The sequence below is a fragment of the Corylus avellana genome, chromosome 3, assembly GCF_965113065.1.
Source record: "Corylus avellana chromosome 3, dhCorAvel1.hap1.2, whole genome shotgun sequence".
Classification (NCBI taxonomy): domain Eukaryota; kingdom Viridiplantae; phylum Streptophyta; class Magnoliopsida; order Fagales; family Betulaceae; genus Corylus; species Corylus avellana.
The window spans coordinates 9,403,363-9,421,164 of record NC_142492.1 but is presented as its reverse complement, the minus strand read 5'-3'; the positions used below and the strand labels follow the sequence as shown (position 1 = coordinate 9,421,164).

General features: G+C 38.0%; 2 protein-coding genes across 4 annotated transcripts; both read right to left on the bottom strand.

The window, feature by feature from the left end:
• Positions 1-34: 34 nt before the first annotated feature.
• LOC132175398 (B-type cell cycle switch protein ccs52A) lies at positions 35-5,253 on the bottom strand. Its single transcript, XM_059587342.2, has 10 exons — positions 4,569-5,253; positions 4,352-4,474; positions 4,113-4,217; positions 3,337-3,516; positions 3,036-3,098; positions 2,725-2,919; positions 1,672-1,773; positions 1,515-1,577; positions 1,048-1,116; positions 35-580 (listed from the first exon to the last, which is right to left on the bottom strand). The coding sequence occupies exons 1-10, from the start codon at positions 5,034-5,036 to the stop codon at positions 527-529; spliced, it is 1,422 nt and encodes a 473-aa protein (XP_059443325.2). The 5' UTR covers positions 5,037-5,253; the 3' UTR covers positions 35-526.
• Positions 5,254-12,427: 7,174 nt separating this feature from the next.
• On the bottom strand, positions 12,428-17,392 carry LOC132174789 (B-type cell cycle switch protein ccs52A). 3 transcript variants are annotated; one of them, XM_088514279.1, is made up of 10 exons: positions 16,476-17,392; positions 16,266-16,388; positions 15,556-15,660; positions 14,790-14,969; positions 14,442-14,504; positions 14,108-14,314; positions 13,452-13,553; positions 13,297-13,359; positions 13,099-13,167; positions 12,428-12,775 (listed from the first exon to the last, which is right to left on the bottom strand). In XM_088514279.1, exons 1-10 carry the CDS (start codon positions 16,917-16,919, stop codon positions 12,725-12,727), a joined length of 1,407 nt encoding a protein of 468 aa, XP_088370405.1. In that variant the 5' UTR covers positions 16,920-17,392; the 3' UTR covers positions 12,428-12,724. The 3 variants fall into 3 exon arrangements, 2 of the variants coding, with proteins under 2 accessions (XP_088370405.1, XP_088370406.1); XM_088514280.1 differs by having other exon boundaries at positions 12,428-12,770; XR_015911690.1 differs by lacking the exons at positions 12,428-12,775; positions 13,099-13,167 and having other exon boundaries at positions 14,113-14,314.
• Between the last annotated feature and the right edge of the window lie 410 nt (positions 17,393-17,802).

Sequence of the window (17,802 nt, the reverse complement as noted above, 5' to 3'; positions counted from 1 at the left end):
TCAAAACAATAGGCCTAGAGTTGTTGCAGCTCAATAGAGAAAACCACCCACTCTCCTCTCCTCATAGAGACATTGATGTAAAAGAATTTAAGTCATTTACAAATATTACAAAAGCATGCTACACCATTATGGTTAAAACATGCTAGTATTCTTCCTTCTTAAATATACAAGGGAGCTGTTAAAACAATTAACAGCTCCCCTCTCAACATACTAAAACCTGTTGAAGTGGGAAAAAGACCTACAAAACATTCAGGTTGCAAGAAACCAGAGATGTTTCCATTGCTTCCAGTCACATCTTAGCATTGTTAGGTCTTCGCAAATTCTCTTCCCAGTGTGGTTTGGGTCAAGCAGACCCATTTGAGAGCTGTCAATAAGTTAAAAGGCCTGCAATTAGGGGCAGAACTACATTGAGGCTTGAGGGGGCTTTAGCCCCCGGTGCCCACCCCCAAAAGCTTCAACGTGTTCTCCAATTTTTTTTTGGTTTTGCCTCAACCTAAAATTCTAGTTCCGCCCCTTCCTGCAATAGTTAACGGATTGTAGTTCTTCCAAAAAATGATGCTCCAATCTCGCTGTCCCTACTCTGCATTAACAATTACATTCATATATGAGTTACTTTTATCTCCATTAGGAATAGAGTTAAAGGTACAAAAAATGCAGGGCAAAAGGCATGAAACCACTAGATGCAATAAGGGATATGACCACTCTTTTGTTTGCGAGTCGAATACAAATACTTGGTTAGTTCATATTGGTACCACACTAAGGTGCACCAGCCATTTTCCACTGGAAAAGAAAAATAGTTAAAGCAACATACTCACCCATGTCTTTCTCTTAAAAATTATTCGTGTGCCACTGTCATGTGAACTAATGTTGTAAAAAACTGTACAAGAGGGGATATCTATCGGAATTGAGAATCAGTTCTTAAGGTGAATTATATGTATATCAACTATACTCAAACCAGGTGGAGGAAGACAAAACTTCGGACCAATATGACAGGATGAAAACTACCAACTACCAAAAAAGTTTGGATTCATCTAATAAATCATTTACCTGTGATTTAGCGGAAGGAAATACATTCCAAAACCTAAGTGTTTCGTCTCCAGCTCCTGTGACAATTGTCTGAAAGAACAATGATTATTACTGTTAAGAAAAGAACAAGCATAAACTTGTGGGAAATAAACTTGCATAACTGGCCTTTTTTTTTTCTTAGCTAGATTGCATTAATAAAATAGAAAAAAAGAACGGAGTGGGGGACCCCAACAAAGATATAGAACAGTCAGAATAAAGGAGAGGAGAAACTGCCCGTCCATCAGGTGAAATGGCAAGGTAGAGAACCGGCATAAACATATGGGAAATTAACTAACATTACTAGCTTCTTTTTTCTTTTTTTCTTTTTTTTCCTAATAAAGATTGCATTAATAAAAAATAAAAATAAAAAAAAAACAAGTACTACAGGAGGGTTGGGGGACCCCAACAAAGACCCCAAAGCAATTAGAACAGAGGAGAGGAGAAACTACCTGTCCATCAGGTGAAATGGCAAGATAGAGAACTCGATATGTATGGCCCGTAAGAGTTGCCAACTACATCAGGAGACAAAAATCGAAAATTTAAAAAAGAAAAGAAAATAAAGAAACTGATAAGATATACTTGCATCACAATACATATACTTTGTACCTTTGACATGGCAGGATACCTCCAAACAATTATCTGGTTTTGCGAGTATCCATGTGTGCTGACAAGTTCATTGACATTCTTCGACCACACAAGATTGCATACCTAACATATGTACAGTGGATATCAGTATATCCCAAATAGAGAGAGAGAGAGAGAGAGAGAGAGAGAGGAGTGAAGTGGGGGTTGGGAAAGGGGAAGGGGGAAGAAGGGGGGATAGATCTATTCAATTCCATATAAAATTGTTTCTATGAACTGATTTATATTGTCGTTCTTATTAATTGTTCCTCATCAATAAGTGCAATATATCCAGATGCAACTTGAAGAAAGATTTAAGGGGACTGACTATATATGGCATTATGGCTCTATATACATATATAGACTGAGAGGAGTGAAACACCTTACTAGCATTGATGCAAAATTAATCACATTTAGGTGACGAAAATGTGAACCCCCACCTTTTTTTCCCCCCCTCATCTTATCATGTGAAAATTAATTGGAAGCAAAATCAATTATTCAAGAAAATAAAAGCAGTTGAACCATTTATTAAAGATCTAGCACAGTTGAAATAAACGAATACCAAGGTTTGTTAGTTTAAGCCCTCTTATTGTATGACTAGTATAGCTGGAAAATAATACAGTACCAAGGATGTTCTCCTCGTAATGCTAGTTTGCACATGCATAGGTGAGAATCCAATGCCCTAAAAACCTAAAGGTTCCTCTGGAAGCATAGTCTACGGAGGGTGAATCAGGGCCTAAGATCAGGCCGAAAGGCATAATCAATGGACAAAAGGTGAATATTCCTGTACTGCCCTAACAATCATCTATAACATCCAATTCTAAAATCAAACCTGCATACCTGCTCTCTTTCACTTATTCAACCCTCCAAAGGGGCAAATGAATCTTTCAATCTACTACAACTATCAATTCAATATCCTTGAGAGAAGAAAGTGGAAAGACAACTAAAAGAAAAGATTCACCAATTCTATGTGTATGCCAGACCCAATTAAAAAGGAAGTCAATATGGTAGGAAAAAAAAAACTGAGAAGCAGATTACCTGGCTTCCAGTATCAATGCAGCTCAAGTGTGAGTTTGTGGTTGTATTCCAGAAACGAATACATCGGTCGGCAGTTCCTCCCCCAGATGCAAGAAGTCCATGAACATGGGGAGACCATGCAATAGCTTTTACTGCTGCTGTATGCTCAGAGTATCTCAACACGGGCTGAGTTGAATTTTGATTCCAAACAAAAAGCTACATGTATGTGAGACAAACTGTCAGTCAAGAATGCAGGAAGACTGAACAAATACCTCTCATATGCGATTAATCAGAGAAAAACAAAAAAAGAAAACAGAAATGTCATCACATACTCTATTATCATTGCCGCCGGATGCTAATTCACGATTATCATAAGACCACTTTAATCCGCAAACCTAAAATTCAATCAGTTGACCTTTAAGCTGGGGAAAACATATTAAATACAAAGAGAGAAAATCCATGAACAGAAGACAATGAACGAAATGGAAAAAAACAGCAGATATACATTGCAATTTTAACACTCATGAAAACTAAAGAAGATGTATCTGAAAGCAAGATAAAGATGCTGAATGAACTCCAAAAAAAAAAAGAAAAAGAAGAGATTAAGCTGAACAATATGTTAAAGAATTTGACCTCTGACTTGTGTCCAGACAGTTTACTAACAAAATCTCCTTGAGCACGCATATCTCGTTGGAAAATACTCTTGTCCCGGCCACCGGAAGACAAAAGAGTTGAACTCCAGGCTAAAGCCCCAACACGTAACCGATGACCCTCCATAGTTCTTACCTTTTTACAGTGAGATGCATCCCAAAGCTACATAGAAGGATGTTGAACACATGAGCTAAATATGGCAGGTAGCACCTTTTATGCCAAACATCTATGAATAACACAAGATAATAGGAAGAATTTAACTTGAACAGTAATGGTAAGAATACATTGTACTTTATGAAACAGAAAAAACAAATCAAGAAGAAGATGACAGCTTTAGTTTCTTCACTTTCCAGAATCACAGAAGAGAGCAGGCCTAAGAAGCCCCCTTGCTACTCATGATGGCCATGTTGGTGCCGGTGAGTTGAGTCACTCAAGGCTCCCACTTACTCTTGCAAGTTCTAATGTAGCTCTTCACAAGCTTTTCATCAATGATCTAAGTGAACCCTACATAATCAACAATTGCATCTGCAATTGTTTATGGTTTTCAAGTTCACTAAAAAACTTTCAATTATAAAATTTGATGATTACATTCTCCATCATAGTTTCATGACAATCACTCCTTTAAACTATCTTCCCAATTGATAAAAAAAAAATAATAATAAAAAAAAAAAAAAAAAAAATTACCCCTTGTTTAGTTAAATAAGAAGCACATCCAAAATTAAAAACAATAGGTTTGTATTATCTACACTGCCTCTAACCTGGACTTTTCCATTGCTGGTTCCAACAGCAAGATGTGTACCACGCTGAGCCCAACCTACCGAACAGACACTGTCATCAATTCCCAAGTCACATAACTTGGTTACCTGCGTGGAGCATGCCAAGACTTATCAAACAACGCCATCAATTTCAAACTAGTGACATTGCAGCAGGATTATTTGCCTAAAAGGAACATATTCTAGAAACAGAAGAAAAAAAAAAAAGAAAAAAAAAAGCTCACCTTGCTACTGCATGCATTCCACAAGTAAACACAATTTCCCAACCCCACCGCCAATACATTATGCGAAGACCAGTCAACTAAATTGAGATAAAAATCGTCTTGCAATGCCGGTGCATCCAAAACCTACCGAAATCACCAACATCTACATAAACCCCACAAATCCCAATACACAAAATCCACCATTAAACACAGATAACAAATTAAACCAAGAATGTACCTTATAAGGCGACTTTGGAATCTTCCGGGGAGCCTTTACCGGGCAATGATTAACCCCGGCAACGGCATCATAAGACTCCAGTGGACAAATGGAGTGAAAGGGCCGGCGAGTCTCCGTCTGATACCGGAAGATATTCCGGCTTGGTGGGTTCATCCAGTCGCTTCTGTTCTCGGGCGTGGCAGGTGAGACAACGCCAGATTCAGGACCAAAAAGCACAGAGCGAAGTAGCCTGGAATAGACACTGTCCTCAGGTCGCTCCGGAGGGAGGTGGAGGAGAGCAAAGTTCGAACCCGTCCTGGACGGGATGAACCTGTCGAAGTAGATCGTCCTTGACGGCGCTCGGCGGTGGTTCACATTGATCAGGCGTTCTATGTTGCGCGAACGGGCTAGCTCCTCATCGGACCTCGTCGGATCAAGATTCAGCTCCGATGACTCACTGGGCAATCTCTGAACCGTGGGATTGTCCATACAGAAACAAACCCTTTTGAGATTTGGGGAGATTGGAGGAATTAAATCACAGACAAAACAAAGTTTTTAACCGTTGAGTGTGTGTGAGAGAGATTGACAATTGAGGTTGTCTCCCACTCCCGGATGTATGAGGATTTGGTTCTTCAGAAGTCGGTCGGAAAATTGAGTTCCTGACAGGCTGCGGTTATCTTTCCCGGGAAATCTAGCTGATTCGGGAAAGTTGAGACCAATTGTTATATATAATAATATATGTATCCGTGTTGGTCTGGGCCTCAGCTATACCGTTGGCACTATCGGACTTCTGAGACTTTTGCTGGGATTTGAGTTTTGGAAGCCCATTAACATATTTTGTTTTCCAAAAATATTTGAAAATTTTGTCAGATTATATATGTATATATAGTTAACTTTTATATAGCTATTATATAAGGACATAAATTTCTTCCAAACCGGTTAGAGGAAATATCCTTCAAACCACATAAAATGGTGTCCAGTGTCTAAGAATTTAATATGCACATTAAATATTAAAGGTTATTAATAGCAGTTTACTAATTAAGGTTAACCCCCCTTTTTTTTTTTTTCTTTTTCTTTTCTTTTCTTTTGGTTAAACATGAGACTAACGTTATGTTTTTTCACCAAGGTTATAATTAACGTTAAAAACTGATATATATAAGTTGCATTCTAAGGACCACACGTGACACATTGAAAGGACTAAGTGGAATAATTTGAGTAGGTTGTAGGAAGTCAAAGTCCATTAAAACTAAAAGTGATGAAAAAACAAGAAAAATTGAAGTGTAAAAACAAAGGAAAAAAAATATATAAAATTCAAAATGTTAGAGAGATAACTGAATAGAGATTAAAATTAATCAAAATATTATTCAAAATACGAAGACTCAATTGTTAAAATATCAAGAAGAGTACCTTAATATGATCGCATATGCTAAAAAATCCCTTCTTCTCCTAAAGCAATAGCCTTTCAGCCGTATATGCAGAGAACTTGAGAAACAGAGAATAGAGAATAGAGAAAAATGTATGCTTCTGATATGACTTATCAACTTCACCTTGTTTAGGTTTACTAAAATTTTCTAACCTTGTTTAGATGTGATTTATTTATTTTTCTTCTTCTAAGCCAACGTTAGCTCTTTACTTCTTTTTTTTTTGGGTTTTTTATCTAATCTGAAATTAAGTCTTCAATTTTTAACGTTAATTCTAACCTTGGTGAAAAAACAAAACGTTAGTCCCATGTTTAACAACAAAAAAAAAAAAGGTTAACCTTAGTTAATAAACTGCTATTAATGACCTTTAATATTTAATGTGCATATTAAATGTTTAAACACTTAGAACCATTTTGTGTGGGTTTAGGGTTTAGAGGATATTTTTGTCCATTATATAATTAGAAATTTAGAATGATATGGTAGTGAAAATATTACTGTCCTCAACTTAGTGGGGGATTAACGATCCAATACTCGAACCTGCGATGGTGGAGAAATGGAGTAATCCTCTCAGTGGCAAATACAAGGTGAACTAGGACATCGCAATTGATTCAAAACAAAGAAGAATGGGATTGGGAGTGGTTATCAGGGATGATAAAGGGGTTTGTTTCTACAGCTCTGAGCCGACCCTTGGAGATCATACAAGACCTAGTCACGGGTGAAGCAATGGGAGTCCTCGGAGCAACTGAATTCTGTAGGGATCTTGGGTTTATGGACATTATTTTGGAGGGAGATTCCAAGCAAGTTGTTGAGGCTGGTAACGCGCAGGGCTCCATTTGGTGCAAGTATGGGCATATTATTGGAGACCTTCTTGAAGTACTGAAGACTTTTCGAAGTTGGGACATCAACCATGTTAGAAGGATGGCTAGCGAGGCTGCTCAAGGCCTTGCTAAAGCCACAATTAGGGAGAGTAGTGATAAGATTTGGACAGAAGTGACCCTTAACACCATTTTTTATGTTGTTACCCTAGAGCATTTTGCTCTTGTTGTTTAGAGTTTTTAGCTCTAAATTTTTCCATTGAAGTGAATAAATTGAATTCTCATTGATTTAAAAAAAAAAAAAAAAAGATTTGATATTCAATATTCTCTGCCTAACTGATAGATCTCCGAAATATCTCTATTTTCCTTTATATTATTCTCTAATATTCTCCTAATATTTTCTATAATTATAATGATTGCATATTATTACAATCTCCTTATTTTAGGCATTGTTCTATAATATTATTTTCTTAGAATAAGCTGCAATACGCTATAAAAGATGTAGATGTCATATGTCAATAAAATCAATGAAAATTTTATTCTCAAACTATATGTTTGTTAATTTAAGAAATTAATTTATCTTGTTACGGATTTAATATTTAGGTTCGTAACAAAAAATTAGCGCTTAATTTTATTTGTTTACAAATATGATTCAAATATTAATTTTCACTTATACATCATTAAATTGTATAAATTTTTTTTATTATATATATATATATATATATATATATATATATATGAAATAGGTTGCCAAGAGGTAGCTCAATCGGCTGAAACCGCGCTTAATAAAGCAGAGGTCACTAGTTCAAATTCCTCTCCCATTTTTGTAAAAAAAAAAAGAAACAGGTTGCGAGTAATGTGATACGGAAAATCTGATTTGATTATAGGCGGAAACATAGTTAATTGTACATGTGACAAAATAGCTAAAAAGATAGTAATTGAAAAATGTGTGTTTTTTTTTTTTTAAGTAGGAAAAATATGTATTGGCTTAATATATTATAAGTCCCCGAGTCAACCCACCAAAATTAAAATCTCCTTAAGTATTTTTTTTTAATTTTTTTTTTCCACGAAAATTTACTCTCTAGATCAATTGAAATGCTAATAAAATTCCTACCATCAAATTTTCTAACCCCCGTTAGTCCCAATCAAAACGTATCGTTTTGCCACGTTAGCATATTAATTTTTTGGGGAAATTTCAGAAAACCCCCCTGAAGTTCCAGCCGATTTGAAAAACCCCCCCTGAATTTCCAAAGCTCTCACTTAGACCCCCTGAACTTTAGTTTTCTCTCACTTTGGACCTCTTTAACATTAAACTACGTCGTTTTGGATGTTTTATACCCATTTTACCCTTCCCCAAAACTATGTCGTTTTGTGTCCTAAAATCACAACACATATCCAGCCCAAAACGACGTCGTTTTAAGCATAATTTTTTTTTTTTTTTTAATTAAAAAAAGTAAAATATATATATATATATATATATATATATATATATATATAAAATTAAAAATAAATAAATAAATTTAAAAAAAAAAAAAAAAAAAAACAGGGGGTGGCTTCAGCCACCCCTTGGCCAAAATGGGGTGGCCGGACCACCCCATTTTTGGCCAAGGGGGTGGCTGTAGCCACCCCCTGGCCGATCTGGGGGTGGTCGAACCACCCCCTTAGCCAAAAAAAAAAAAAGGGGATGGGGTGTTTTTGGGGGTGGTCGGACCACCCCCAAGGGGCTGGGGTGGTTTCGGCCACCCCATACCGGCCGTATGGGGTGGCCGAAACCACCCCCAGCCCCTTGGGGGTGGTCCGGCCACCCCATATGCACCCCTCCCCCCCGTTTTTTTTTTTTTTTTTTTGCCCTTTTGGGGGTGGCCGGACCACCCCCATGGCCAAGGGGGTGGTCCGGCCACCCCCAGACCGGCCAGGGGGTGGCTCTACCACCCTCTTGGCCAAAAATGGGGTGGTTCGGCCACCCCATTTTGGCCAAGGGGGTGGCTGAAGCCACCCCAGTTTTTTTTTTTTTTTTTTTTTTTTCTCTTTTCTTTTCTTTTTTTTTTAAAAAAAATTTAAAAATTTTAAATTTTTTCTTTTTTAAAAAAAATAAAAATTAATGCCTAAAATGACGTCGTTTTAGGCTGGGTAATTTTAGGACACAAAACGACGTAGTTTTGGGGAAGGGTAAAATGGGTATAAAGCATTCAAAACGACGTAGTTTAATGTTAAAGGGGTCCAAAGTGAGAGAAAATGGAAGTTCAGGAGGCTTAAATGAGAGTTTTGGAAATTCAGAGGGGGTATTTCAAATCGGTTGGAACTTCAGGGGGGTTTTCTAAAGTTTCCCCTAATTTTTTAAATTATTGGGATTGTAATCAAATTAAGGGGATTTGATTATTATAATTGCATTTAGACATTACCCTATAAATAGAGACCTCTGTATTGTAAACAAATAAAGTTAATGAGGACAATGTAACCATTAAGGGTATTCCTAGTGGTGAACGTAGGTGTTTAACACTAAGCCACCCGTAAGTTCTTTGTGTTTATTCTCTCTCTTGCTTTCGCTATTATTTCCGCATCATCATTCTTTCAACATGGCATCAAAGCCACTTTCTTATGGCCCTCAACTTCCTTGACATTTTCCGGCGTTCACTCCAGCGATCTTTCTATTCTAATTGTTCAAGCGCCGCCACGCTCTCCGCCTACACCTTCAGTCTCTTCCACGCCTTCAGTACAGCACAATTTGGAAAAGCAATCCCAGAATGAAGCTTGCAAGGCACAGATCTGCTGATCTGTAAAAGACTCATCACCATAGTCAACTGCACGCGCCTCCACGCGCCGCCAGAAGCTGCTGTGGTGTTGCCCACGCGCCGCCGCCTTTTTTCGATAACCCAGGTTGCCGGACCATTCCATAGATCTGCAGTCGGTCATCCCATATCCGCCAAGAACGCCGCCATATCATCTCTGATGAGCCCCTACGCGCCGCCCAGAGTTTCGGTAGTTTTGCCACTGCCACTCCGCCTTAGGCCGCCACGGTGGTCCGTTAACTTCGATCAGGCTGCCATTAGACAGATCTACTTCCCACGACTCCAAAACTGGCAAGAACACCTCTGTCCAGCGCCGCATGCACCCTCATGCGCCCTCACAAATGCATGCGTTAGATTCCTGCGCTCAGGCGCCGCCAGCCCTTCCGCGCGTGCACCACATGTGCTAGGGTCTTCAGACTGCCACGTTAGCCCTAACGCCACATCAGCCCTAGTGCCATGTCAGCATAGTGACACGCCATCCTAGTGCCGTGTCATCACATCTACCAAGTCAGCACCACTGCCACGTAATCTTGCATTGATTGTTGACTACTGTCAAAGTTTGTTGACTTTTATGTTGACTTTTAGAGTTGACCAAGTGTTTTCCACTTAATTTTTCGTCCTGATTTCAAATTTGTGGTCTGTTTTTGATTTTGGTATTTCTATATGGCACAAAATGAGATTCTTAAAAAAAAAAAAAGTTCGAGTGACCACATCATGTGTGCCATGCTCCTGTCAGATTTGGTGCGTCGATTTGATAACCGCTCAAGTGGGCTCAGTTTCTTTTTATTTTTGGCCAAAGTCGGCCCTTTTTATGTTTTGGCCCTAGTCAGCCCAGGCCCATTGTCGACCATTTGAAGTTTGGCTCATTGTCATCTTTGGCCCGTTGTCGGTCCCTTTTGAAGTTTGGCTCATTATCAGCCCTGACCCGTTGTCGGTCCCTTTTGAAGGTTGGCTCATTGTTAGCCCTGGTCCGTTGTTGGCTCCTTTTGAAGTTTGGCTCATTGTCAGCCCTAGCCCGTTGTCGGCCCCTTTTGAAGTTTGGCTCATTGTCAACCCTAGCCCGTTGTCGGCCCTTTTGATTCTGCATTCACGAGCCACCTATTGCCGTCGTTGGCCGCTCGCCAACCTCTATTTCCTCCGGCAACCTCCACCATCTACTACTCGTTCTCGGTCTTTGCCACCGTCGTCATCATTGTTTCAGATTTCAAACTTAAGCTTACAAAATATTCCACCTTGAGTTTGAGGGGGGATATTAGAACATATGAAAAATATATAATATTTTCCATATATTTCATAATTAGGTTAATATTGAAATATTCTCTATTTATGAGTTGATTATAATTAAATATTGGGATTGTAATCAAATCAAGGGGATTTGATTACTATAATTGTATTTAGGCATTAGCCTATAAATATGGACCTTTGTATTGTAAACAAATAAAGTTAATGAGCACAATGTAGTCCTTAGGGGTATTTCTAGCGGTAAACATAGGTGTTTAACACCGAGCCACCTGTAAATTCTTTGTGTTCATTCTCTCTCTTGCTTCCGCTATTATTTCCGCATCATCATTCTTTCAATATTTGCTATTAATGTTGTATACTTGTGAGCTTCTTCCTCTGATATACAGACTAGTGACTGCTGAAGTGGCTTATTGCAGGAACTACAATCATTTTCCTAAAATTGGCCTTTTTTTTTTTTGTGTTTGGGTTAGGTTGTATATTGACAGGGATTCAGCATACCTGTTTTTAACCAGAAGCATCGAGAAGTCAAGAGAATTACTTAGCATCTTGAAAGTTTTTGATTCATAGGGGTGGCCCCCCAAACCACCTAGGATAGGCCAAGATCTTGGGTGTGGTTGGAGGTTCTTGAAATTATGTCAGGTGGGTAGCTATGGAAATTGAGAGAGGAGGTTGCAGAGGTTGTGGGGAATAAACATTTCACGGTATCTGTGATGGCTTCAAAATCTAAAGCTGGTGAAATGAAGTTTGAATTCTCATCTGGGTTCTCAGCTAATTGCCTGTGGAGCTGAAAGTTGTAGCCGGAAGACTCTGACTGCTCTGCTATTGCCATGTCTGCCGAGCCTCCATTTGGGTCTTCTTGTTCTGCTGCTGCAGCGCTAGAATTACCCATTGGATGCCATGGCGGTAGCTCAGCTAGCTTGTCAATGGCCGACTTGGCCTTCTTGATAAGCCAGTCCACGGCTTTGCTAGGCCGTTGACGCCACCCTCGACGGCAACCACCCGTGGACGCGCTCTCTCTGATTTTTTTTTTTTTTTAAATTAATAAAAAATTAATATGCTAATGTGACAAAACCGTATGTTTTGATTGGAACTAACAGCGATTATAAAATTTTGACGGTAGAAATTTTATTGACATTTCAATTGATAAGTAAATTTAAAAAAAAAATTAAAAAGTTAAGGAGATTTTAATTTTGGTAGGTTAACTCATAGACTTATAATATATTTACTATATGTATTTGATAAGAAAATGATATTTACTTTTTTTTTTTTTTTTTTTTAAATTATATTTTAAAAAAGGCATGATAAAGGGGATGCATAAACTGGCATTTGAATGGGTAGATAATTGGCATTAAAATCAGCATTATCTTAAAGGAACTTCTACATTTGAGATAAGGGAAAATACAATAATATACACAAAAAAGAGGAAAAAAAAACAAAACAGAAAAAACAAAAAGTATTCTTCCTTCTCATACATAACAAGTACCCTCTTAAAATATTTAGCAGCTCATGTCTACATACAAAAACCTGTTGAAGTGAAAAGAAAGATGTACACTTTTATCTCACCCTGCTCATGCGGCCAATCAATTTTTTCTTTTTTTTTTTTTTTATTTTTTTTTTAAAAAGGATTGATTAGCACTGCTACATCACAGGATCAAATAATAATGTAATTTTTAACATTATTTTTAATATATTTCTCAAAGTATTTTGTAGGTAAAAGACAATGTACAAAATACTCAGGTTGTCAGAAAACAGAGACGTTCCATCACTCCATATCTTAGGAGCACTGTTAGCTCTTTGCAAATTCTTTTCCCTTGGATCAAGCAGACCCACATGAGAGCTGTCTTTTTTATTTTTATTTTTCTTTTTTATTTTACTTGAGAGCAGTCAATAAGCAAAACTGTCTGCAATAGTTAACGGATCGTAGTTCTTCCAAAAGGTTCAACAATCTCTGTGGCCCTGCTCTGCATTAACAATTATATTCATATATGATCAGTTGCTTTTATCTTTACTGAGAAGTGAGAACAGAGAGTTAAAGGTACAAAAAAGTGCAGCTAAAAAGCATGAAACAACTAGATTGATCTAGTTTCTCTATGTATATATATATATCTTATAGACAAGAGGGGATATCTAGTGGAATTGAGAATCAGTTCATGTCATGAGTTATATATCTATATATATCAACTGCAGTCAAACCAAGTGGAGGAAGACAAAACTTGAGACATATATAACAGCATCAAAACTACCAAGTACCAAAAAGTCTGGATTCATCTAATGAATCATTTACCTGTGATATAGAGGGAGGGAACACATTCCAAAACCTAAGTATTTCGTTTGCAGCTCCCGTGACAATTGTCTGAAACAACAATGATTATTACAGTTAAGAAAATAACAAGCATAAACATATGGGAAGTTGACTTATATAGCTGGCTTTTTTATTATATGAAAGGATTAGTATCATTAGAAGGAACGAAGGAGAAACTACCTGTCCATCAGGTGATATGGCAAGATAGAGAACTTCACCTGTATGGCCTTTAAGCGTTGCCAACTACATTAGGAGACAAAAATCGATTTTTTATTTTTTTTCTTTAAAAAAAAACTGATAAAATATACTTGCATCACAACACATGAACTTTGTACCTTTGACATGGCAGGATACCTCCAAACTATTATCTCGTTTTGAGGGGATCCATGGGTGCTGACAAGTTCATTGACATTCTTGGACCACACAAGATTGCATACCTAACATATGTGCAGAGGAGATCAGTATATCTCAAAAAAGCAGATAGAGAGTGAAGGGGTGGAGGGGAGAATCCTTCCAAAGGGAAAATGAATCTTTCAATCTACTACAACTATCAAGCAGAAAATAGTTTGAATGGATCAACTCCCACAGCACAAACTAGTTTGCCTTTATCATCTATTAGAGGCATCATTTGATATTATCAAAAGAAACTTAGACATACATACATTAACTGCTAGCAAATGCAGAAAAGGAGATCGCTATTGTGTAGATTAATATCCTTGAAAGTAGTAAAATGTTTCATGGTACCACTTAGTTTCAGCATCATGTGAAAGAATTTATATATATATATATATATTAATTTCACAAACATCTAAATTACACCCCTTCTCTGAGGGATCAAGAGATCAGAAAAACAGAAAAAGAAGAACCTCATCTTTCTATTCTTTATCCTTGGGACAAGAAGTGAAAAGACAACTAAAAGAAAAGATTCACCTATTGATCCAATTAAAAAGGAAGTCAATATGGCAGAAACAAAAAATGAGAAGCAGATTACCGAACTTCCAGTGTCAATGCAGCTCAAGCTCAAGTGTGAGTTTGTGGTTGTGGTTGTATTCCAGAAACGAATACATTTGTCTGCAGTTCCTCCCCCAGATGCAAGAAGTCCATGAACATGGGGAGACCATGCAATAGCTTTTACTGCCGCGTTATGCTCAGAGTACCTAAGCATTGGATGAGTTGAATTTTGATTCCAAACAAAAAGCTACACGCATGTGAGATGAACTGTCAGTCAATAATGCAGAAAGAATGAACAAAATACCTGTGAAATGCAAACAATCAGACCAAAAAAATAAAAAGAAAGAAAGAAAGAAAGAAATGTCATCACATACTCTATTATCATTGCCGCCAGATGCTAATTGACGATTATCATAAGACCACTTCAGTCCACAAACCTAAAACACAATCAATTGACCTTCAAGCTCGGAAAATTCCATGAACCGAGACAAAAGAATATTAAATAGAGATAAAAAAAAGTCCATGAACCGAAGACGATGATTAAAATGGAAAAAGCAACAGATATCTATTTAGCAATTTTAGCATTCATGAACACTAAAGATGGTGTAAAGATGCCGAGTAGAAAAAAGAAAAAAAAAAAGAAAAAAAAAGGACAATGGAAAATACAAATCTTGATTCACCAGAAGTCAAATTAAGCTGAACAAGATGTTAAAGAATCTGACCTCTGAGTTGTGTCCACAGAGTTCACTAACATAATCGTGTTGAGCACGAATATCTCGTTGGAAAATACTCTTGTCCCGGCTACCAGAAGACAAAAGAGTTGAACTCCAGGCTAAGGCCCCAACACGTAACCGATGACCCTTCATAGTTCTTACCTTCTTACAGCAAGATGCATCCCAAATCTACATAGAAGGTTTTTGAACACATCAGCTAAATATGGCAGGTAGCACATTTTATGCCAAACATTTAAGAATAACACAAGAAGATAGGAAGAATTTAAATTGAACAGTGATGGTGAGAACAAATCACACTTTATGAAACAGAAAAACAAATCAAGAAGAAGATGACTGCTTTAGTTTCCTCACTTTCCAGAATCACAGAAGAAGAGCAGGCATAAGAAGCCGCTAATTAAGGGCTGGTTGCTGCTCATGATGGCAATGCTGTACCAATGAATCAACTTAAAGGAGATCACTCAAGGCTCCCACTTACTCTTGCAAGTTCTAATTAATGTAGCTTTTCATCAATGATCTAAGTGAATCCTAAATAATCAACAATTGCATCTGCAATTTTTGAAGGATTTCAAGTTCACTAATTAAAAAACCTTCAATTATAAGAATTGATGATTACATTCTTCATCATAGTTTCATGATAAATCCTACTTTAGTCTATCTTCCCAGTTGAAAAAAGTATTACCCCTTGTTTAGTTAAATAAGAAACATATCCCAAAATTGAAAACAATAAGTTCTTATTATGTACACTGCCTCTAACCTGCACTTTTCCATTGTTAGTTCCAACAGCAAGACGTGTACCGTGCCGAGACCACCCTACCGAACAGACAGTGTCATGAATTCCCAAGTCACATAACTTGGTTACCTGCGTGTAGCATGCCAAGAAGCATCAAACAATGCCATAAATAGGAACACAATCATGAAATGGTGCAATAAAAAACAGAAGGGTAAATTATGTTTTAACCTCCTAAAACAACTACCCCAATTGCACTTTATACCTCAAAAATACTGACTCACAACAATTCGAACTTATAAAGTACCAAAATATTTTAAGTTACTATGTCAAATTTGACAGTTAGTTTGGATGGAAAATGTCAAATGTGACTAGCACATGCGTTTGAACCATTTTTGCACTTGTTTTGCATGAAAATGCCCCATTTTGGTAACTCCGGTTAACAAAAAAAACCTCGCACAAAGGAGTGGCCACATAAACACCCCATATGTGCTGTGTTTTTAGGGGTGGCTGCATACAACCCTAATATAAGATAGAGCCATAGAGGGGTCACCCTAATCTAACCTAGGCTAGGCTGTGTGGCCTCTCTCTTATGTTAAGGGGGGCTGCGCAACCGTCCTGTAAATTTTTTCTTTTGTAGAGGTAAATACACTTATGGTGGAGTACTAGTTTGGGAGAATGTGTACTCATATATATATATATATATATATAGAAAAAAGAAAAAAAGAAAAACTCACCCCGTCACTATTTGCATTCCACAAGTAGACACAATTTCCCAAACCAACCGCCAACACGTTATGCTTGGACCAATCCACTAGATTGAGATGAAAATCCTCTTGCAATCCCGGCGCATCCAAAATCTACCAAAATCACCAATATTATCTACATAAGTCCCACAAATCCCATACCAATTAAACACAGATAACCAAATTAAATCAACGATATACCTTATAAGGAGACTTTGGAATCTTCCGGGAAGCGTTTAGCGGGAAATGATTAACCTCGGCATCGTCATCGTAAGACTCCGGTAGAGAAACGGAGTGCAAGGGCCGGCGAGTCACGGTCTGATACCGGAAGATATTGCGGTTTGGTGGGTTCATCGAATCGCTTCCGTTCTCGGGCGTGGCCGGTGGGAAAAGCGCACGGCGAAGTCGCCTGGAATAGACACTGTCCTCGGGACGCTCTGGACTGAGGTGGAAGAGAGCGAAGTTCGAACCCGTCCTGGACGGGATGAACCTGTCGGATAAGATCCTTGACGGCGCTCGGCCGTGGTTCGGGTTGACAAGGCGCTCGGTGTTGCGCAAACGGGCTAGCTCCTCGTCGGACCTCGTCGGAGTAAGATTCAGCTCCGACGACTCGCTGGGTAATCTCTGAACCGTGGGATGGTCCATTGAGAAACCCAATAAGAGAAAACACAAACCCTTTTCAGATTTGAGGAACTGAATCTCCGAGAAAACGAATTTTTTGACCGTTGGATCGATGTATGAGGATTTGGTTCTTCAGAAGTCATTCGGAGAATTGAGGTTTCCTTTGCGGCGAGAAAGCATTGTCACGTTGTTGAGATGAGCCTGTCTTTTTCCGATCAAGCTCATCTTTCCAAATCCTGAGGTTGTCGTCTCTGTGAAGAAACAGGTGAAATCTGCACTGAAGCCAGAGAACCCACTAGAGAATGTGTTCAAACGGGAGACTAGTCCACTGCTCTGTTTTCTGCTGCTGAAGAAGCATTATGGTTCCCGTCCTGACAGGCTGCGGTTACCTTTGCCGGGAATCTAAGACTAAGAGTTCGTGTGATTCCATCGGGTGCGATGATGATTCGGAATCTGCCTATTCTTTGCTCGGTCTGTCGACTCTGTCCATGTACTTGTTTAGCACCCGAAATTTGAGTTGGTCGAGGCACAGGGATAAACTTATATAAATTAATTCTAATTTATTTAAATGTATTAAATCTCAAAATTCTAATATGTTATTTTATTTTTTTGTTTTTATACGTCCACACAAGAGAAGAGAGGGAGAAATGAAGATTTATATAGTGACTTTTACTTCATGAAGTATAATTTATAGTCTATTGAGCTACTCCTTTAATTTTGAGTTGAGTGGTTAGGTCGTGTAAAAAGTTATTATTTTTAAATGTCGCTTGTCGAATTTTGGTCACATATGTTAACTAAAATCTAATCAATTTAATTTAACGGGAATTATCAAACACTACTAAACATGAATCACTTGTCTTCTTACTACATGCAACGCTAAGAACTCATTAAACCACATTCCTCCTTC